General features: G+C 36.4%; 1 protein-coding gene across 2 annotated transcripts in view; it reads left to right on the forward strand.

Annotated features, from left to right (window-relative positions):
* The window catches only part of LOC120782526, a 66,822-nt gene that overhangs the window by 42,428 nt on the left and 1,145 nt on the right, over window positions 1-23,249 (forward strand). For both annotated transcript variants that reach the window (XM_040114836.1, XM_040114837.1), the window contains exons 3-7: window positions 7,080-7,168; window positions 16,636-16,841; window positions 16,908-17,385; window positions 17,444-18,111; window positions 22,459-23,232. In XM_040114836.1, coding sequence (XP_039970770.1) covers window positions 7,080-7,168; window positions 16,636-16,841; window positions 16,908-17,385; window positions 17,444-18,111; window positions 22,459-23,232 — 2,215 coding nt within the window. The remainder of the gene's footprint in view (window positions 1-7,079; window positions 7,169-16,635; window positions 16,842-16,907; window positions 17,386-17,443; window positions 18,112-22,458; window positions 23,233-23,249) is intronic.

Consider the following 23,249-nt stretch of genomic DNA (forward strand, 5'->3'; position numbering starts at 1 on the left):
CGAGATATTTGCTGTCACAGAGGAAATAAATAAATAAAATCGAAAATCAAGGTGTGACCAGTACCTTTTTCAAAACTTCTAATAATTTCTCATATATAAGTACGTTAAATTTCTGCCATGTCCTTTCTGCTAGTCCAAATTGTAAGTAAGCAAATTACTTACTTCAAAATTAGTGGGTTTTCAATTCCAGCACGCAATTAATTATATTTAGAATTAGATGTAATTAATTAAAAGGGCATGTGCAAAGTAGATTTGTTTATGGTAAATATGAAATTAATTAATATTAGTAATGTTATTGTGAAAAAAAAGAAAAATACTATTATCTAAGCGCCTGGAATGCTCAGCAAGCGTATATGCGCACATACTTGTACATACAATTTCGCCAGGTACTAAGTGGAAAATTGTTTATTTGGAAATCAGCGAAAATTAATACGAATTAGCGTGATAAAAGTTGGTTACACAACTTCCAGCAGGGTATACTTGCGCCAACATTCAACCACACATATATTCGTACACAACTACATACATATAGTCGCATATTTTAGATATGAATATTTGGTATTAAGTAAGAGCTTAATATTCGTGTGTATATTTTTTCAAGGGCTTTATAAATAGCCACAAATGAAACAAATTATAGCGGCCGTTCGAAATCGTGTTGAGTTGGAAATTAAAATAAAATTTATTTCATCAATTTGTTTGTTTGCTTTATTATACGATTTGCTTTTATTTTTCGCTTCGTAACATTCTTCGTATTCAGATACACACGTGCGCTTACGTAGAAATGCAAATAAATAAGTTTAATTTACTTTAAAATCGTCGCAATTTTTCAAAAAAAATTATATTCTTGTGGGAATTATCAAATCTACAGCTGTTGTGCTAAACATGTTAATCTTATAATGCTAGCCAATTTGTCTATTAATCCGAGCCAAATTAATCAGCTTTGGAGGAAATTTAAATTGTTTATCTCTATTTTATTTGCATAGAAGACAAAAGAGTAAAAATATTATTATGAGTTAATATTTATGAAAATAAAGCTTAGTTTTCATATTTCTGCGTATAACGTCAAGAATTAGAAGCCAAAGCACAAATGTTTAGCTCCTTGCAATACAAGTGTAGACTAACACTCTATGCACAGATATACTTTTCGCCGATCAATTTTTCCGAAGAATTATGTTGAATAAAGCTCTATACTTTTATTTTCTTAACGAAAGTCGATAAATTTGATCCTCTGCAAGTTTTCCCTATTATATCCGAAAAATTATGAAACGAGGTCTCAACATCTATTTATTACATTTTGTCAACACACCCGCAGCTTTATTCACTTTTTTATGTATTAAAGACTGCTTACAATTCCTGTTTGAATAATATGAAAACAATAATACAGATTTATTTATGAGATTGTTAGAATACAGGAATTCAAACAGGTGGCAACGCTTCTCAAAAATATTTCTGAATAAAGCTTTGGCCAACTTTTTTATGATTACTTATGTTGCCTTTTGAGAACAAAAAGAAAATATTAATCATCGAAAATCGCTGTATTGTTTTTCAAAAGAATCTCCATGAATATCTACAAGGTGTGTTCCAAAGCAAACACATACATGGTGACTGATGTGTTAGAATCTGCTATCTTCAACGATTGTTCAGTGAGAACTTCATAGATTGGAAGTGAAGTTATTGCGTTTTAAGTGTCAGTAAGTTTGTGTTATCGGTGCGAAAAATTGTTAAAGCAAAAATAGACTATTTTGAATAAAATAAATTTATTTTGCGGAAAAAATTTTTTTTTAAGTCCTGTTTACTTTGCAACGCACCTTGTATATACTTTTGCATTCGTTTGGACCAATTGTCGAAGCCCTTTTTGCTCTCTGATTGAATTATGCACATGCGTTCTGGACGCATCAACCGCCTCCTTAGGTGTCGGAAAACGTTGACTTATTACTTAATTTTTTTTCGTCCGAAAAAAAAAGAAGTCATTCGGTGCCAAGTCAGGACCATATGGTGGACGACTCCTTAAATCGATGTTCCGAATGCTCAAAATGCAGTTGTTTCATTCAATGTGTGAAAGCTCGCGTTTTGGTGGTAAAGAATGCGTTTTGAAACACCCATACAGGCTGCTGCTTACTTTCGAGCTCTTCGTATAAACCCATGATTCATGATCTGTCACGTTGTCGGATACGTGATTCGAAGCAACGTTATCGTATTTTTTTTAAATTTCTCTCGACCAATCGCCACAGGCCGATTCTCTTCAATCAAATGTTCATGCCATTTTGAATCTATGCTGTTCCCATTAATGTCTATAGTTGGTTCAATATCACGAGAGGTCAGAAGATTTTGCAATATCAGCTTACACACACTATCAATAACTTCCGAAAGAACAATTAATTTTGAACGACCATCACTAAATTCGTTTTGGTGTGATCTATGACCTCGATTGAATTTACAATACCACTGATAAACGCTGGTCCTTGATGGAGCTTCATAGTCAAAAATTTAATAGAGTTCATCGACCAACTGTCAACTGTTGCTCAGTTAATTAGGCGTCACACGAAAATGTTCTCGATTTTGTTCCATTTTTTAGTCGAGATGTATATTTTAAGTTACTGTAAAAGAAACTAATAATAATTACGCTTCGGCGTAACCGACGTTAACGTTCTTTCTTGTTTTGACATAATATTTGTAAACTTGCGGCGGTCTTGTAAGTTTATTTTTTAAGTCAATCCAGAATTTTATTAAACCATTTCAAAACTTCAAATATTCGTAAGCAAGTACTCTTTTAATTGAGACTCAGACTCAGAAATAAAATTGATGCTGATCAAACCCGAGCGTCAAATTATAAACTCAGGTTTTTTCTGCAATATTCCACAAAAGTACTTAACATTTTCTAGGATGGCTTCAGCAAACCTTAAATCCGAATCCTCTACTTCCATCCTCCACATAATAAAAAAGACACAGTGCGTCCTCAGTTACCGTCCTGGACAGTTAGTGTTCTTTAGTCAAAGTCTTGCCCAATATATATACGAGTACATACAATCTGACAATCGGTTTTTTGATTACTTTTTTTGTAGTTGGTGTTAAACATAAGCTCCAACATTTTGTATTCTTTATAGTTTCGAATAAAATTTTCGTCGTAGATATTACTATACTCATTGTTAAGCACCCTGTATTTGCCAAATAGTGATTGTTTTGTCTATTTTTTACGCGTATCGTATAAATTATGCCTTTAAGCCATTTAGTGTAGTGGCAGTTGGCAATTAATTGAGTTGGACGCAAAGGCATACTTTCGATGCTTTTACCATTGGACACTCGCACCCCTCGCCCAGCGAAGCAAACATTTGTATACATAAATATGTCTGTACCAGCTAACTGGGTACACACGTCGGCGTCGCTCCAAAATAAAGTGCCAGTGAATTGTGTTCGACGCACATTAGTTGGCCATTCGGCGCTTCGTTCGTCGCCATTTGATATACGCGGCGAGCAGCACACCTTTGGCAGCACAGCATTTTCCTTTGTTGCTATTTTATTTATACTTCACACATTTTGTTTGTATGTATATGTTTTTCTTTGTTGTTGGTTGTTTTCGTTTTTTAATTCGTATTTTTTGCCAAACGTAGACAGCAGCCCCCTCGAACCTAACGCCAAAGCGTTGGCAAATTAAATGTTGATGATAATTATTGGCAGCAACAACAATAATAACATTAACAATAACATTAATAACAGCAACAAAAGTAGCGGAAGACAGCAATAAAAATTGGCGATACAACAATAACAAACACATTGGCAGCACAAAAATCAAGCAGAAAAAAATCAACTAATCTTCAATATCGGACTAGGTGGCTTATTTAGTCTACTTACAGAATCCGCTGGAGCACGGTTGATTTCGGTTTTTAGCTTCTTCGAAACGCCAAATGCTTAACGCTGGAATTTAGAGGGATTAATTTGTCATATAGAGAAACAATTAAATATAAACAAGCACGTGTTTTGTGATTAAAGAAAAACTCGTAAAAAACTCAAAAAGTGGAGCAAGTTTGTATGCGGAGATGATGGTGATCCGAAATAGTCAATGGGACTATTTTAAAAATAAAAGGCAAACAACACTAAAAACATAGTTAAGAAAAAAGTGGTCCCTGAATTTTTGTCAGAACAAATTTGTGGTGCTGAAATGAATCACTTGAGCGAAAAATAGAAAAACAAGAGATTGCAATTTAATTAGTAACACTATTTTGTTGAAGCAAGTAACAACAAGAAATAACATTCCGTGTTCCATAAATACAATAAAAGTTGTATGAATAATAAAATTGTCATTATATCTTCATATTGTTGATACTGTAATAATATTAAACAACTCTGATCCTTCGGAAGATTCAATCAAGTGTGACTGAGCTCAACGTCCATATAACAGTATTTCAGAGTTCTAATTACATACTGTTTAAAAGGCATAAATAGGGTGCGGCTAAACACCTTGTCGGGACTCAGTTTTATGGAGGTAGACAGATTCGTCCAGATTTCGCTAGACTGAGGTTGAAGTATCTCGATGGGCATACGAGTATACGAAGTGTATTCGACAAGCTTAGCAGATTGGTGTTAGCTGCTTTAACAGAGTTGTGATTGGTTCAAATACTTCGTCGATACATAACTATCATTTCATCTATATCTAAGAGTACTTAGCATCACAAATGTCGCGCTCTCAGTTGTTTGAGTTGGATACTTTGCGACCTTTGGCGCGTGGATTAGGACCGTAACGTAACCTGACTCATATGTAAGCCGAATTAATCAGCTTAGATTCGCAGTTGAACAATGGTTCGTAACCTCAATGCCATGTTGAACAGAACGTAACATCTGCAGCCGTTTATGAATTCTCCAATTCTTTGGGAGTTTATATAATATTATGAACCAACCTTGTATTGGTTTTGAAAGAAAAGTTATTCCTCATATTTATCATTTCGAGTGTCTCTGATGTATCGCAAACTGTAATTTTTTCCCTGGTATTGGTGAATTTTTTTTGTGCCATCTATCGGGTTCGCGATGACCCTACACCGGTCTGGTTAGAGAACGCGGCGCGTAACCGATAGTTTGTGAAATGTTCCACTGTCCTGCTGAAATGAATTTACTAAACACCTATATTTTTCATGTTTGACTGCAAATATGTTCCTATTAATCGGTGATCCATTTTGAAGTTCCCTACTTTTTTGCAGAAAAAACACAGAAACTTCAAATTTAATGGGAAATGTTTATAATCATCAAGACTATCTCTTTCAAATCGTAGCCGTTGAGTCCAATTTTCGATGACTCGTTTGTGCATTTCAACTGGTAGCTAGCGAATGACACGCGTGCTGTTTTGCTCCAAGGACTGAAAGGAAGCGAAATTATCCGCATAGACTTCAGACTTTATATATCCCCACAGCATAAAGCCTAACGGTGTGACATCATACGATCTCGGTGGCCAATCGACTGGTGCAAATTGTGAAATTATCAGCTCAACGAAGTGTTCTCTCAATAAATTTATTGATTGTTGCGATATGTGGGAAGCGGCGCCGTCAAATGTTGCCGAGTACACAATCTTCAATTTCAGGCATCAAATAAAACTTTTTTGAATAAATATGGATCGATGATTCCAACGGCTCACAAACCACATTACAAATTTTTTTTTTTGGTTGAAATGACATCTCTTGAATCTTTCTTTCCTTGTCCCAAATGCGGCAATTTGGTTAGTTTACCTACCCATTGAGCCAGAAATGGGCCTCATCGCTGAACAAAATTTGTCCCGAAAATGACGTATATTTTTGGAATTTTTCACGTGCCCATGGAGCTAAGCGATATCGCTTGGAAAGGTCGAGCGGTTTCAGTTGTTGCACAAGCTATATCTTGTACGATTTCAATTTAAGATATCGACATAAAATACGGCGAGTCGTTCCATAGGTTAGTTCGTGTTGCTACGAACGGCTTCGAAACGACTTTTCTTCGTCTTCTTGTACACTCTCAGCTACGGCTGCCATATGTTCTTCACTGCGTGTTAAACGTGGTCTATTCGGTCGAATATTATTCAATAATGGATGCTGGGTCTCAAGATTAATTAAGTCTGTGCAGTTTTGACATATTTTGATCGGTTTTTGGGGTCTAAAATCGGGTGAAATAAATGTGTATTCATCTATGTATGATACTTACAGATTAATTAATTCTTTGCTTCGGACAATTTAGTTTTTCTGCTTTTCAGCATCCTTTTGAAAATTATAGACTCAAAACCGAAAATGAGTTACAAAGATATTGAAATATTTATCAGAAACCCGAATCGTAGTGTAAAGCAAAAGTAAAAGGAAAATAGCAAGCGTTTAGATCAATTATTCCCAATCGTTCCTCTGTTTGACGGTACAAGTTCGTCGCCTCATTTCCTACATACGCACATATAAATGTTTGTATATATGTGTACGAGTATATATGTAAATACTCTGAAAAATTGTCATAACAATTAAGCGCTGCAAATGCAATGGAAAAACTGTAATTAATTTATAATAGTGGTTTCATTATGTCCTTTAGAAAACAGTTATTTATCGAAAGCGATTGCCTGAAAAATTGCGACCAACAATAAACAACCAATTAGTTAAACAATGTTTGCATAAATAATTGAGAGCGGAATGCATCAAGCATGACACAATGCAAATTAATTGACTTGCCATACATATATGCATATTATGATGTACCGTTATTTAAATAGGTAGCAATTTCTTTGTGATGAACCGATTTCATAACATCTACACAAATATAATAGTAATAAAATATATATGTTTAAATGAAATGAAAATCTCAAATCATTTTGTATTGAAAATGGAGAGTTGAAGTTCTCGTCATAAATTTGCCATTTAAGGATACTATGGGATATGAGACCCTGCCATTATGCGTATGTGGCGGCAACGGACAGTTTGGGATGCCTACTCTTCGTAAGCGTGTTTGGTTGTTGTGCTTAGCGTAATTTAGCATATTTTAAGATATTTTGAATAATAATAATTTAAATTATACGCAGGCATTTTTGTAACTTTTAATTGCACAATGCCATCATTAATGCTCATTATTCTATTGCACACTTGCAGATTGGATCGAAAGTCATCACGTGGCATGATCTATGAGAATGAGGAACTGAGGCTGCGTACCATCAATATAAATGCTGAGGTCGAAAGAGGTAAATACCAACGAATTATGCATATTTCTTAGGGAAGAGGCAATTAACTGCAGCATAAATGCTGTTTGTGCTCATTAGTAAGGTTCAAAACTAAAAATCGCTTTTGACAGAACACCATTTGCGTACTGGCATGTGGATGCCACATGCGCTGAAATGTGTTTTTGCGTATTTGACGATTTTTACTTCTTTTTTTTTTAATTTACAGACGTTGTTTTAAAAAGTAAAATAAATAAAATGAGAAAAATATTCATAATAAAAAAGACACAAACGAATCATTGAAAACGCTGCGAAAAAGTTAAAAATAATTATCAGTTCTGCCTGTCTATTTAGCAGCAAACCAGAAACTGACAATGCGTGAAAAACTGTCTGAGAATGTAAGAAAAATCAAGTATAATATGTATTATTGGAAAAGCTGTTCACATTGCAGATAAAGCTGTCAGCCACTTGTTCCTTTGAGTCTCTTGTAGTGTCCATTCAAAATTAATTTATTAATAGCGGACTAGCTGTTGACGTTTCTACGTATACTTATGTCAAGCCACCCAGCAAGAACTGCTGAACAGAGAACAATGCTTTCAAAGATGCCATATTTAGTTTGGTTTTTATGTTAATGGAAAGGAACTTAACCAAACTAGATTTGGTTAGGATTTAAGGTTGATTTCAGCAATTCGGATGAATAAGTGTGATAAAGTGACTGTTTTAGGCGAGTTCTTTCTACAGTCAAAAGCTCTTTAGTATGTAACTAAAACCTCTTGTGTCCACAAAGCTATTTGAGCCAGTCGCAGATCCATTAAGGTGATTAATTTAGATTCCAACTAAATCGCATCGTGGCTGAAAATGCCAGTCAAGTCTTTTTCCAAGCAACTTTGGTATATTGAGTAATTTTCAGCTTTCCCGCATGGGTAACTATGGATCAGTTAACTGTTAGTACCGTAAAAATGTCCTTGCGACCGTCCTCTTGTCTAAGAATGGCTCACCAAGTGCAAAAGTCGTCCTTTAGTAGTTAAGGTTAGGTAAATAGGCTGATTTCTCGTGAAGTCACGATTAATTCTACTTGGACTTTTACAGCTAGTTGTCCGTAGAGATGCCCAGAAATCCCAGGTATGGATCAAAAACACTGTCGCTTATCGAAAAAATGTCTTGAGCCACAAATTTACTGAGTCGGCCATTGTTATGCCCAGAAATACTAGGCATGCACCAAAAAAAAACTGTCGCTTGTCGACAAAATGCCTGGGAACACAAATTTACTAACATAAATTTCAGCCAATTCGCCAGGAACCGAGAAAATTCTACCTTAGTCTATTTGGAGAGTGGAGAAGAAAGTGTCTAGGTATTTCCAACTCACCTTCCTCACTGAAAAATTGACAAGTTGCAATTTTCAATATCTTTAGTCTCACTTAGGATACCTATCGATGCGGCGAAGTGGCCGTGCCTTGAGCTAACAGTTCAGTGGACCTTTTACGTTCTACACTGTGCCTAAAAGCTTTCGCAACGATCCGTAGCAAACCACAAAAGAAGGAAGCTAGTCTGACTCGTGCCCAGTCTGATGGTTTTGAAATAGAATTATTTTCCCTATCTTCGAACTATATATCTCCTTTCCTTTCGCGCCCATAAACTGTGACATCGAGCACGTAAATGTCATACTCTTAGCGTAAATGACTGTCTCCTTTGTCGTAGTTTAGATAATCGGAAATAAAGCAAACATCAATTGAAAGGTTTTGAAAAGTTTGATCACTCAAAAGACAACTGACACATATTTTTAGTGAATACTTGGTTTGGCGAAAATCTCAGTATTTTCTTCTTGGGTATCTCCACGTCAAGTTGTTGTACGCAGTTTACACCTTCCTGATCCAGACAACAGATGATGCCAGATGTGCGAATGTCGAACCATACGCACCTGGAAAAGACTGCACATGAAAGAAAAACACAAAAAAAAAATGAACAAAAAAAAAAATCCTCGCATTTTTTAGCCTGAATAACAAGCTTATTTATTTACAATGTTATAAACGCATTTAAGAGTATGTCTGTATATGTGAAAGCGTTTTTATCTACCCACACTGGCAGCTCCGAAACGAAATCATTAATCGTGTTACGTGTTTTGGCATATCGCAAGACAGCTAAAAAGGAAAAAACTCAAAAATGTAAACAAACCGCAGAATGATGTATAAAAAATTAATCTTATTTTTCAACTCAACTTTTTTCGCACACTAATTTATTTGCTACCATTTGCACGAGTTTTCGTGTTGTCATTCAGTCGAAAATAAAATGAAATTGTACTTTTTCAGCAATGCTCTCGTTGAGAAACTACTCATTTTAGGCGCTCCGCTGAGTAGTTCAATACAGCTGTAAGCTCTTTTAAGATCGCCTCAGCATTGAGAAAAATATTATTTCGAGAGTAGCTTTTCAGCTCCTGCACTCCTGCAAGTGGGACGTTCTCTCACAAGAGCTGTGTGTATTTGCTCAGCATTTCAATTAATTTTTTTCGTGTGTGTTCTCAGGCTGATTTTGGTTGTGTTTATCTTTTGCTTATTGTCAGTGTCATAGTAATTGCCGTCGACGTTTTTGAAAAATTTTAATTTTGCCAGTCCACAGATGCTCACTATTACATACTCAAAGGTAATGGGATATATGTGTGTGTATATGACAGTAGGCAATTGTACTCGTTCCTGTTTTCAAACTAGTTCGTTTGTAATATTTAAGTGGAAGTGCCCTCTGTAGACATAAATGGATCATTTATCTCGGCAATAATAAAGAAGATATAATTATTTCTTAATTCTTTCATCTTAGTATTTATTTGTAGTAAAAGTGAGAGCGAGAAAAACTGCTGAGAGATGAGCTAGATAAAGGTAGGACGATGAAAAGAAAGAAAAGGATATTTTTGAAGTTTTTGATACTGAGTTTTTGACTTAACGACTTTCGTATCTACATATATACGCTCGAGCTTTTATTTTCATAATATGCTTTATTTATATATTTGAATGAGTAAATTTTTATATGTTTTAAAACTGATTCACCTAAAATAATATGGGAGAGAGAGAGAGAGAGAGCAGGAAGTGGGTGAACCGCAAATAAAAAAATTGAAATTTGGTGAGGTTAACTGTTGCGACATTTCACTTGAAAGACGGTACATTACAGTGGATTAACTCTATTAGTTAAGGTCTTTAAGCCTGCCGTAAAAGCAGCTGCTAACACTAAGTTGTCTTTATTATTCATAGACACCCTGTAAGCCAAATATCAGTTAAGTTACTAGTTAGTTATTTACTAGTTAAAGCGTTACCACAGCTTTCTGTTAAAGTTACCAAAATAGCGATTCAGTAACGTGTCGTGTTAACTTTCGCCTAAAATTCATTTTAGATCAGGGTAGATAATTTTTGAAAACAAGAAAATCATAGTATAATGAAATCTATCTGAAAAGAAAGTTGAAATAAGAAACATTAAAGCAAAAATAATTTACGGGTGATCCGAGTCTGGTAAAATAAAGGAGATTGGCTTGGTTAAAAACGGTTTGTCTTGATTTCCGGCAAAACTAAGCATTTTATAAAAAAAAAAGTTTTGTGGTAATAGTATTGTAGGCAATGAAAAGCTCTATAACTTTTGCATACAGACTTTTTCACATAACCTCAAAATTTAGATGAAAATTTCAAATAACCGTGTTTTTGGGTTTTATTTTTTATTTTGAACAAACATTTTTGTGTTGTCACGAAATTTGATATAATCTTACCTACTTATGATCAGGAAAAACACTTCTTAACTAGTGACTTTTGCAACTAGTACTTGAATTTCCTACCGGGTATATACAAATACACATGCACATAAATATATTTTCGCATACGTCTATGTGTCTGTAATGCATACGAATACAAGTGAACGCCAAATATTAAAGCTTATGAATTTTTGTGATTTCATTGAATTTTCTGAAATTTTGGGCAAATCTGCAAAATGTCCAACCAGTCAGCGTTGACTTTTTAAATATGTTCGAACGAACGAACAAGCCAACGCAAGCGGCACGTGTGTTTTATTCTTAAATATACATATACGTTGGCATATACTAATATTGTATTAATTATAGCCATTTTAACGGTATCTAAATAAGCGCAAACGAATGACAGTTGACTGTGTTCGCAAGCAAATTTTTGTAATTTTAAAATTGCTTTGTTTTGTGATTTTGTTTTGCTAGCATTCGCATAGTTATGAGTTTAGTGTTGTTGTTGTTGTGTTCTGCAATTTTCACATAATTAACGGAAAAGTGTATATGTGTTTTTGTGTATGCCTGTGCATAAATGTAGTAATTTTGTTTAGCAAATACCTTCGAAAAATGATTTTGAAAAGAAGACGCTAGCTACTTTAATGTTGTGATGTCTCGGCTGTTTGTTATTGTTGTTGCTGTCAATTGAAAATAATGGATTGCAATGCAGAAAATCATTTAAATGAAACGTTGAGTATTTGCTCGTGTCATTTAAATCACAATATTTTGTGTGTGTGTGTGTGTATGCTAAGTTTGAGTATGTGTTCTAAAGTGCATTTAGCTAATTGCATATATTTTTATTTGAACTTGAGTATGTACATATGTGTGTGGTTTAAGGACACTCTAGTCATGCACTAATAAATGTCGTATAATATACCGCATTTACTGTGGAGGTCGTCAAACTGTCGCCAGTTGTAAAAATATTTGAGAATATTATGTCAGCACTCAATAAAATGCAATGAACAATAGTTGCGGTATTCATGAAAACTATTGGGTTTTGAATGTGGATATTAATAATAATAATAATAATAATAATAACAATAATAATAATATTAATAATAGTAATAATAACAACAATAACAACAACAATAATAATAATAATAGCAATAATAACAACAATTATAGCAATAATAGGAAAACATTGTCTTAAACAGGCCTCGGAAATTGAATTGTTACCCCAGAGAACATTTTATGGGCACTTCTAGTGGATATACTTGTATAAACATACAAATTTGATGAAATGCGATTTTTATTGTAGAGTTATGCCTTTTTCAGTATACATACATATTTACAAATCAGTCAATTAATAAAGTAAATTGTCTTGCACTTTTTTGGTCGGGAAGGTTATTTTCGGTGTTATGTTTAACTAAAACGCGTGCTAGTTATACTCTCGCAACAAAGTTGCTAAGGAGATTCCTTGGCTCCATAAGAAGGTAAAGTTCGAAGATGGGCAAAATCGGCCCACTGCCACGCCCACAAAATGGCGGAAACCGAAAACCTATAAAGTGTCATAACTAAACCATAAATAAAGATATTAAAGTGAAATTTGGCACAAAGCATCGCATTAGGGAGGGGCATATTTGGACGTAATTTTTTTGGAAAACTGGGCATGCCCCGCCCCCTACTAAGTTTTTTGTTCATATCTCGGAAACTACTATAGCTATGTCAACCAAATTCTATAGAGTCGTTTCCTTCAGGCATCTCCATATACAGTTCAAAAATGGAACGGATAATAACCTCGTCCACCTCCCATACAAAGGTTATGTTGAAAATCACTAAAAGTGCGTTAACCGACTAACAAAAAACGTCAGAAACACTAAATTTTACGAAAGAAATGACAGAAGGAAGCTGCACCCAGGTTTTTTTTTTTAAATTGAAAATGGACGTGGCATCGCCCACTTATGGACCAAAATCCATATGTCGGGAACTACTCGACCGATTTCAATGAAATCACAACCACGCCTTCTTCCAATATAACGCTATTGAATTCCATCAGATGCCTAATCTGTATAATACGAGTATATACATTAGGAACCAATGATGATAGCGGAATAAAACTTTACACAAATACGGTATTTGAAAAATATGTAAATGACTGATAATGAAATCTCGATTATCACTTTATAGTGCCAGAGTATAAAAAGTTCGGTGATACCCGAACTTAGCCCTTCCTTACTTGTTTTCGTTATAGTTTACTATAAGAGGTTTTATTGACATATAGTACTCTTGTTATGTTTAAAAATTAGTATTCATTAAATTATAACAACAAAATGTAATATAAATAATAAAAAATTGTAAAACCCTTATTTAATTTAGCCTTTGCAAATGCCTAAAAAACAATTACCAAAAGTCGTTTATTTAGTATTAAAATCAATAAAAACATTATTATGCAATATAGTCTTGAAAAATAACGAAATTTTACCACAATATCACTTAGCGCAAGATTATGATAAAAAACACTTCAGTAATTCATTTCTTGATTTAATATATCACTATACTGCACCATATCTTATTACAATATTTCCATTAGTTTAGTCAAGATTGAAAAAAAAAACAGGACAAATTCGGGCCCGATATGGTTAACTTCATGTTTTTGTTATCAACCTGCCATCATTTTTTATTAGACACGAGACCATTAATTAAATTCTTTAAATAACCGTTAAAATAAGTTAAACTACCAAAGTACAAAAATAGTAAGACTTTGTTAATTTTTGTTCATAATTTTTTATTAATTTATTTTTCAGAACCTTTGTCGTCCCCTTCAAAGTAATCCTCACAGGCCCTAATACATTTGTGCCAAAAAGAAAATTGTCCACATATCTCTGATTTCCGAGCTGCTTTGGCGTGTTTTTTTTTTTTGCTTCGTCTGTTTCCGGGTCACAAGCACATGTCCAGGACTCACCGTCAGAAATATTTCGTTTCTCGAGATTTCGCTTGTCAGAAAGCATTGTTTCACAGACGTTAACGCGACGCTGTTTTTTTCAAAAAAAAATTTAGTGTTTTTGAAACTAATGGTGCTTTTACTTTTCTTAGACCTAAATGTTCTTTCAAAGTGGTTTTCACTAATCTTTCCGATATACCAACGATGCCAAAACGATCTCTGACTTTTAATCGTCGATTTTTAGCACCGATTCTTTTATTTTATTGACGTGGTTCGTTGTCAACGTGTTCTCGACCCTCTTTGAATAATTTGCAATTATTTTTATCGGATAATACACAATTTGTTGCTGCTTATCTGGTACAACTGTATTAGTATATTGAAACATTATGTAATATATTGTGCTTAGCTTAATCTTTATCTACATTCAAATCCTCGAAGATCGTTTAAACATTGCACGAAATTAGGTTTCCTGTTATGCGATAGTGCGTATACGTATCGTATTAATGTTTTATAACTGCTGTACGAATTTCGGTAGGTAGTGGCGAAGGTTTTTACCCGTTAATGATGCTGAAAGACGCTTATATTCGCTATGGAGCAAGCTTTAGGCGTGTCAATTCCAATGAGACAGCTGAAATGATCTAGACACATCTTTATATCAACTAGGGGGAAGATATTGTAAATCGATCTAAAAAAAAAAACAAGAAAAAACGTTAACTTCGGCTGCACCGAAGCTAATATACCCTTCACAGGTGCATTTCTTTTAGTAACTATGTGTTCAGTTTGTATTGTAGCTATAAGCTATAGTCATCCGATCTGAACATTTTTTTCGCAGATAACATTGCTGCCTTAGAAAACAATCTATACCAAAATTGGTGAAGATACATTGTCAAATGTGAAAGTTTTCCATACAAGAACTTGATTCCGATCGTTCAGTTTGTATGGTAGCTTATGCTATATTGAGCCGATCTCAACAATTTCTTCGGAGTTTACATTGTTGCCTTGGAAAATAATCTATACCAAATTTGGTGAAGATACATTGTCAAATGTGAAAGTTTTCCATAAAAGAACTTGATTCCGATCGTTCAGTTTATATGGAAGCTATATGTTATAATCGTCCGATATAACCCGTTCCTACAAATGAGCAGCTTCTTGAAGAGAAAATGACGTTTGCAAAATTTCAAAAGGATATCTTAAAAACTGAGGGACTAGTTAGTATATATACAAACGGACGGACGGACAATGTTAAATCGACTAAGTTCAACATACTGATCATTTATATATATACTTTATAGGGTCTCCGATGCTTCTTTCTGGGTGTTACAAACATCGTGACAAACTTAATATACCCTGTTATAAAAAAAAAAGAAACGATGAAAAAGTCAAAAGTCAAAACTAAGCAATCGAATATATTTTTATGGTATTTTGAAGGTTTTAGATAAGAGTAGTGTTGTATTCCGATTAAGATTACGATTTTTTTTATATTAAGACCTCATATCATTGTTTTATGGGGCAAAGCAGAAATTCATCAGAAGGAAATGCTGGAAATCATTAAGTGATTTCAAGTTTTTGGCAACTGTTTTTCTATTAATAGCTAATTTAGACACTAACTGTTGAGCTTTCAAATTCAACCTGGATCTGTAATGATTTCGGCTGTATCGTTATTTATAAACTGGTTTCAAGTGCGTTTTTTTCTTCAAATTACAATTAAAGTTAAGAAGAACAAAATTTCTAGAGCTGGTTGACATTTTATTTGAATAATCAAATCTTTTTATTATTAATGGAACACTTTTCCAACCAATTTGTTACCATAAAGCTTTCTTTTTATCAAGCGATCACATAAGCGAATTCTACAAAGACCCAAGTGTATGATTACAAACCAATCTTAAGCATGGTTTGCGTGATTCTGCTCAAGAGATTGAGCCTTTAAGGCTACTTATTAGCAATATATCGTTCTGTGTGACCTTGAAAAACTGTTATAATAACCTTACGGTGTTAAATCACTGTGCAGAGGAGGGCTTCAGAGCTGACGAATGTCTCAATTCATAAGCTTTTGCGGGAAAAATGAGTTCTGGCGCCAGATGTGTGAATTAGCGGCTCTGTTTCAAAGGGTGTTGCTTGTTAAAGAAATTATGAGCCAGAAAAATGTTGTAACTCTGTTTTAATCATTTGTGACATGTTTTGAAAATTTTCCCAACTTTTTATAATTTTTGATTTGTTTGAAATTTTCCAAAGACTGGCTCACTTTTTATTGCAAAATCAGTGGTATATTATTTAATGTCACACAAACTCAAATAATATCAACATTTTTTATAATAAATAAAATTTTTATATTGCTGTCTAAAAATGAATAAAAAAGACATTATTCCCATTCAGACACCACATTAACAGTTAATTTTATATATTTAGAAATGTTATTTTAATGTTCTCAATAAATAAGACATTCAAAATTATTGCTGGAAGTTAGCACATTCATAAAGTAAACAATTGTTTTACTACTAGTACATTACAACAATCACAAGGAGCGTGAAAAATCAGCTGGTACCGAAGACATCTATTTTAAATTCTCTCACATTCACATACACATATACAGTAGTACGCAAGCATATACGTATAAATATATTACTTAACATGCAGACGTTTATTTTTATAAGTACACAAATTGGGGTTTTCCTGTGCATCACAAAGCCGCCTTCAAAAATATTATTAACGGCCTTAATGGCCATCATAAAAGTTAATATACTCGCTGATTCGTACTTTTCTCATAACGAATTAACAAGTGAAAATTATTTTTGCTAAATTTGTAACTAAATTAAATGTAATGTCATTCCTTTTTCACACTTTCAGGGCAATCGGACATCAAACGTTTGCGTAGAGAGAATGAGCAGTTGCGCCGCGAGATTTGGACGCTACGCGATGAGTGCGATCGCTTGAATAAGCGCTTCAAGGCGAAGCTGTTGGATCACGATCATGCTTGCAACGCGCGGCATAGCGTTTGCAGTGGCGGCGGGCGCGGTAGTGGGCACATCTGTGACAGTAACTGCAACAGTGATGTGAGTCACAAAACGTTAAGAAATCAATAATATTGCTTCTATGCTTTCGTTTCACTCTTCCCGCAGGATTCAGATTCCTGTGATACCTGCAAAGGCAACGATGACCAATGCAGTGATGAGTGCTGCACGGGCGGCAGCTGTCCACAGCTGGCGACAAAGCAGCCGATTATTGAGTTCGCGCCTGATACGCCCACAACAACGACAGCAACGCGCTCAGACATGGCCAATTTTGTGGTTAAATCTGCGGGTGCTAATTCGGAAAGTGTGCCGAATTTACATCAAGCATTCGATCATTTGTCCGTGGTGTCGGAGGAAACGATGAGTAATGCCGACCAGCATACGCATGTGCCGCACAATGAGTTGCTGCACATATATACGTCCGACGGTGGTGGCTCGCAGATGACATTGCCCAGCTTAGTTGGGCCGTTGACACCGTTGACGCCCATCGAACAGGTGGCCAATCAGCTGAACGACCTGCAAGCGGTTGTGCCGCCCCTATCTTATTTCGAGAATGTGTTGCAAGATCATATGGGCTCTAATATAGGTGAGTGAACATTTCACTTAACAGTGCACTAGTTATAATGTGGTTAATACTTTTTCAGGTAATACGCCCAATACGAGCTCGCCCACGTCGAAACTAATGCGCCACACCAATGGCTGGGACTACAAGTTGCAATCGCCTTTCGCGCACAGAAAGATTTCAACAGGCGCTTCGCCGCCGGCACTGCAAATTGCCACACCGCTTACGCAGAATTCTACGCAACAACAACAACAACAACAACAACAACAACAGAGACTAGCACCACCCCAACTGTTAACCACATTTGTGCCAACAATAGTTGCGCCGCCGGCGAGTAATGAGTCGACGGCAAACCCCTCAAGTCACACCGTGTCAGCGCCGAGCGCTCAACAATCGAATGCGACTGTTATAGAGACAGTTGCAATTACAACGACGCCATCGAACGCGTTACCAGCGCTTAACAGTCCAAGACATTTCTTTGCGCCACTAAAGCCACGGCTGAAAATCAATACAACTTTAGCTAATAAAGCACTGACAGGTGATGCCAATGTGCCTGCGGAGTCCACACCAATATCAACGCCAACCACGTTAGCTGCGGATGCCGAAAGCAGCAGCTGTCATAATTGTGAGCCGCCCGACCTTTATGTACACAACGGCTTGGCCTCACCCTATCAGCATCAGGCCTTGACGGCGACGGGCGCCGACAACGCTGTGCCACCACCAATACCACAACGCGGCAGCTCCTCCCAAGTAAGTCCACAACATCGCGCACGCGTGCAACGCCAACAACAACAACAGCTGTTGGCGCCGCAGCAGCAATATTTGCAGCCACATCAGCACACGCATCAGCATCAGCAGCAGCACCAGCGGCTGCCACAACAGCAACAACACCAACAGCAGTCACCACCTGCACTGTCGCAGTCATCGTTGATAACCATCACAGTGACCGTGGACGATGCTGATGAGGTTGCCGCCGGTGTTGATGCTGCTGCCGCTTGCGGTGAGGATGCGGCAATTGCCGCCGATATCCCGCTTAACACGCACGCTTCGACCGCGGCATTAATTAACACGCCACAAAGGCTGCAGGCGCCGTTTCAGGCTGTGCCGAAATTGGCGGCGCTGCAATCGCTCGCCGCATTGCCGACTGTTTTCGTCGCACAGCCAAATGCTGTCATAACAAAATTAAGCGAACCCATTTATGCTACCGCACAAAAACGCTGTAAAAATCTTTTAATTGCGCCGGCCGTGACCAAGCCGCTAATGGCGGCCGCCATTAACACCAATAAACGCCTAACACCAACAACATCGAATCGTAGCAGTGCGACTGCCACGCCAGTACACTCACCGTTACTGCAGTCGACACCAACATCGATGTCAAAAGCAATTCTGGTGGATAGTCAAAGCCAGGTGAACATTAGATCAAACTCCTTTCGGAGGCTATTGGTGTTGGTTGTTGTATGTAGTGGGTAGCGAAGTGTATTCGAATAGTGTTGGTATTACATGTTAGTGTGTATCTCTTGTCATGCTTTCTTGCAGTTATTAACCCCACCTTTTGTTTACTTGTTATAGTTATAGAAAAAGTTCAAGACAACAAATAAGGAAGCTCTACGTTCAGGTGTAACCGAATAGTTCAAACTCTTGCAACTTGCCAGGATCAAAGCAGGCAAATATTTTTGGCAAAATTTTATTTTAAAAACGCTGCGGAAAAAACACTTTTCGTTGAAATGTTTTGTCTTATGTTATCTTCTTAACTTAAGCCAAATTAGTTCAATACTAATTATGTTAAACTTTCTACTAGCGAAAACTCTAAGTGATATTACATACCGAATTTAAAATCGGTCGAGTAGTCCCCGAGATATGGTCTTTCACGTAAATGTGGTCGGTGCCACGCTCATCGTCTAAATTTGACACAAGGACCCATAAGGACTTCTCTTACGGTTTCGGCTGTAAAATGTCATGTTTCTGAAGCACAAGCCTTGTTATTTATTTATTAGACTTATAGTAGTGTTTAACAAAACCGATATATGGGGAGAGGGCTATATTCCCATGTCATCCATTTTCGCAAAGTCGATAGGAGTAAAAGAATTTGTCCTAAGCGTACTTGGTTATTGTAGCCGATTAGGTGATATATTGGGTAGTCGGAAAGCTCTTTTCGTATTCTCGGATCAAACTACAACTTATTTTTTTTTATATTTATAATAATATAATAAATAAATAAAATATTATATACCGAATTTCATTGAAATCGGTCTAGCAGTTCCTGTGATATGGTTTTTGGTCCATAAGTGGGCGAGGCCACGCCCATTTTCAATTTTTTAAAAAAGCCTGGGTGCAGCTTCCTTCTGCAATTTCTTTCGTAAAATTTAGTGTTTCTGACTTTTTTGTTAGTCGGTTAACGCACTTTTAGTGATTTTCAACATAACCTTTGTGTGTGAGGTGGGCGTGGTTATTATCCGATTTCTTCCATTTTTGAACTGTATATGGAAATGCCTGAAGAAAACGACTCTGTAGAGTTTGGTAGACATAGCTATAGTAGTTTCCGAGATATGTACAAAAAACTTAGTAGGGGGCGGGACCACGCCCACTTTTTAAAAAAAACTGCGTCCAAATATGCCCCTCCCTACATTTCAGATCCCTGTGCCAACATTTCACGCGAGCGAACCACTGTTGTGCTACACGAACTGACACAGCATCATCTCCGTAAAATTCAAACGTTTCATTGGTGGCTTGCGTGGCATTCTTCTTTTGTATACAAAAATTTCAAAATATAGCAAATTTCTTCATTATTTTCACTCATTTCTGAACAGTTGTAACTTTTTCTCAAATTCCCCGAATTTAATTTTTTTGTTCTTTTGGTTAAACGAAACTTAAGATCTTACCTTTCCAACACTATATGGTATGAAACAATATTATTGGTAGCACTGGAGATATACGACTGCAACGGCATTTATTGACAAAATACGAAAAGACTACCAAATATGTACCTTTAGAGGGTGGAGCCACGCCTATTTTTTCTGAATTTTTAGCCTATAGGTGTTCCTTGCTACTGCGCTCCTCTGTACCAAATTATAGTTTTATTTCTTATTTTAGAGCTATATTTATGGTTTTGTATAGGATATTGATTAATTTGACCGTTAGGTGAATAAAACTATTATATTCCCTATAAATTACATTGCTTCACAAAATTACATATGCCAATTATTTTTTTTTTCTTCGAAAACTATAAACATTTATGTATACCTGTATATAATATACGAAGTATAAACTCTCGACATCTCATCGATTGTTTATGTATATAACCTCAAAAATTGCAATGTTTGTTTATATGCCTTATGGTGGCATTCTTGTAGCTCTACAAAATACGTGATATATTTCCTTCTTTAATACCCGTATATAGGCTATGTATTGACGTAATCCGAGAAAATGGTCCGATGGTTATCAATTTCATTCCGGTAAACCTTTGCATTCGTAGATCGGCAATTGATATACTTAACACCCTCTTCAGCTATTATTGTTTATAGAAAGTTTATTACCCTTTCCTTTGCTCTACTAAGGCAATACAAGGTGGGTTCCAAAGTAAACAGGACTTCCTGAATCTAGCGCCTCTGGTGGCGCCATCTGTATGTCGACTAGTGCTTTAGAATCTGCTATCTTTATCGATTGTCCAGTGAGACTTTCATGACATTTTATAGAATGGAAGTGAAGTTATTGCGTTCTAAGTGCCAGTATGTTTGTGTTATCGGTGCGAAAATGAGCTCCGAACAAAGAGCGAACCTTTGGGCTTACGAAAGATGTGTGCATGATTTGTTCCGCTCAAATTGACTGACGACCAAAAATGGCTCTCATCGATCGACGCTTGTGGTCGACTATTTGACCAAAAATCACATTTTAAACATTAATCACTCCCCGTAGTATGCACCTGATATGGCACCGTGCGACTTCTCTCTTTTCGGAAAAATACATTTTCTCATGAAAGGAAAGCGTTATGCAGACGTAGAGGCCATTCAAAAGGCTGGACCTGGCATACTGGCCAACGAGCTAAAACACTCGTTCGACATGCTTTTGGACCGTGCAGAAAGCTGTATTGAAGCAGAAGGAGACTATTTTGAATAAAATAAATTGATCTTGCCGAAAAAAAAATTTGTTTTTTGTTTTTTTAAGTCCTGTTTACTTTGGAACACACCTTGTATTTTCATAATTTTTCTAATCCATATTGATCCGATTGAAAAAAGATTTGAACTTTGTTAGCCAACATCTTTTGGCTGATCTGCTTACCGAAATCTCTTGAAATTGTTGCACAATATTGTTAAAAACGGTACATTACAGTTTCGCTTATTTTTCGTTTCCTTCGGACTTAATTTAACCTAAGTTAACTGACTGACGGCCGTGCTTTGATGTTCTCAATAATCATCTTAAAGAATTCTGGAGTTATGTACGTTGTAAAATCCTAGGCTATGCACATAGTGGCGCGTATACTAAAGTGAAGTTCATTTGAACGAAGAAAGCGATAAATCGATTTAGGTCCTTTAAGTCCTGTATTCAAAAGTTCTTAAGTTAGCTTGGTTCAAAGTCTTGAACAAAAATAAGGGATATAAAGGAAATTTCAAACGATTTGGAATAATACTTGTACTTGTGAATCTAGCAGCCATTGCGTTTTCTTTTGATAAAAAACAACCACAAAAGAACTTTTCGAACATTTGAACTTTGTAAAAATTATAATAGTTTACGGAGCATCTACCATATTTTTTTTTTGATAACTTGCATCTCTGTTCACAACTGTAAACAGAAGACACAACACTTGTGTTAGATTTCCTTAACCATTGGAGCACATTTCATTATGCTTCGTAATCTAGCTATACTGACTATACTCTAACCATAATATTCCCGAATATAATGCAAAATTAATGTTTCATGTTTTTGGCAAATATTCATTCGAAATGCCGTATACACGTAGCGTAGAAAGCACATAGCTAATCCTTTTGCGAACTAATATCTACGCACACGTTTAAAAAGTTTTTAGTCCCTTATAACATGCTTACAATGGAGCAAATCTGACTAAACTAATTTAATAATAAAACTAACTGTACTGTGCACTAGACGGAGTCTGTGAACCTGGAAACCATACTTAATGACATCCAAGCCATATCGGAGGATATCTTAGCTATTCAACTGGACAAACGTAGAGAGAATGACAACGTTATCAACAAATCGCTGGAGCAGGAAGACAAAAATAAGAAACCGTACCGCTCAGAAATGAATTTAACACTACAATATGATGGCGCGAATCAAGTGGCAGTGGCCGCCAATACAACAGCGACTGCCACACAAACATCCTTCAGCAGCAATGGCAAAGGCAATAATCGCTGCACGCGTTCACTAGAACGCGAGCATACAGACAGCCCATCGCCGCATATACCCGACGCTATGGTGCCTTTCCCAGATAAGCGCACTTATATTGGCTTTGATCAGCTGAATAATGAGGCGTGCCTGGAGCTGCCACCTACGAGTGTTGCAAATATGCAGCGACCACCGTTGCCGCCTGTCGCTGGTGTGGCCAAGCAGACGCAGCCACCGACGCCGCCAGCGCGTGGATTTCCATCACCATTAAATATACGCTGCGCAGGTGTAGCGCGCGCCACACCTGTAGCAATACCACAACCGCCTACAGATGAAACAGCTGGAGCGCAGCTTATCAAGCCCATGACGCTCGGTTTTGCGCCCAATAAAAGTCAGCTGTATGCCGCTGTGGCGAACGCGGCGGCTAAGCGTGCACAATATCGCGCGGCAATGACGCATTCGTTGGACGCGGAGTTGAATGCGGCAGGTGCAACGGCGTTAAGCGAGACAAGCTCTGCTGATGCTGCAAATGAGGTAAGTTTGTGCTGTTG

The sequence above is a fragment of the Bactrocera tryoni genome, chromosome 1 (genome assembly GCF_016617805.1).
Source record: "Bactrocera tryoni isolate S06 chromosome 1, CSIRO_BtryS06_freeze2, whole genome shotgun sequence".
NCBI classification, from domain to species: domain Eukaryota; kingdom Metazoa; phylum Arthropoda; class Insecta; order Diptera; family Tephritidae; genus Bactrocera; species Bactrocera tryoni.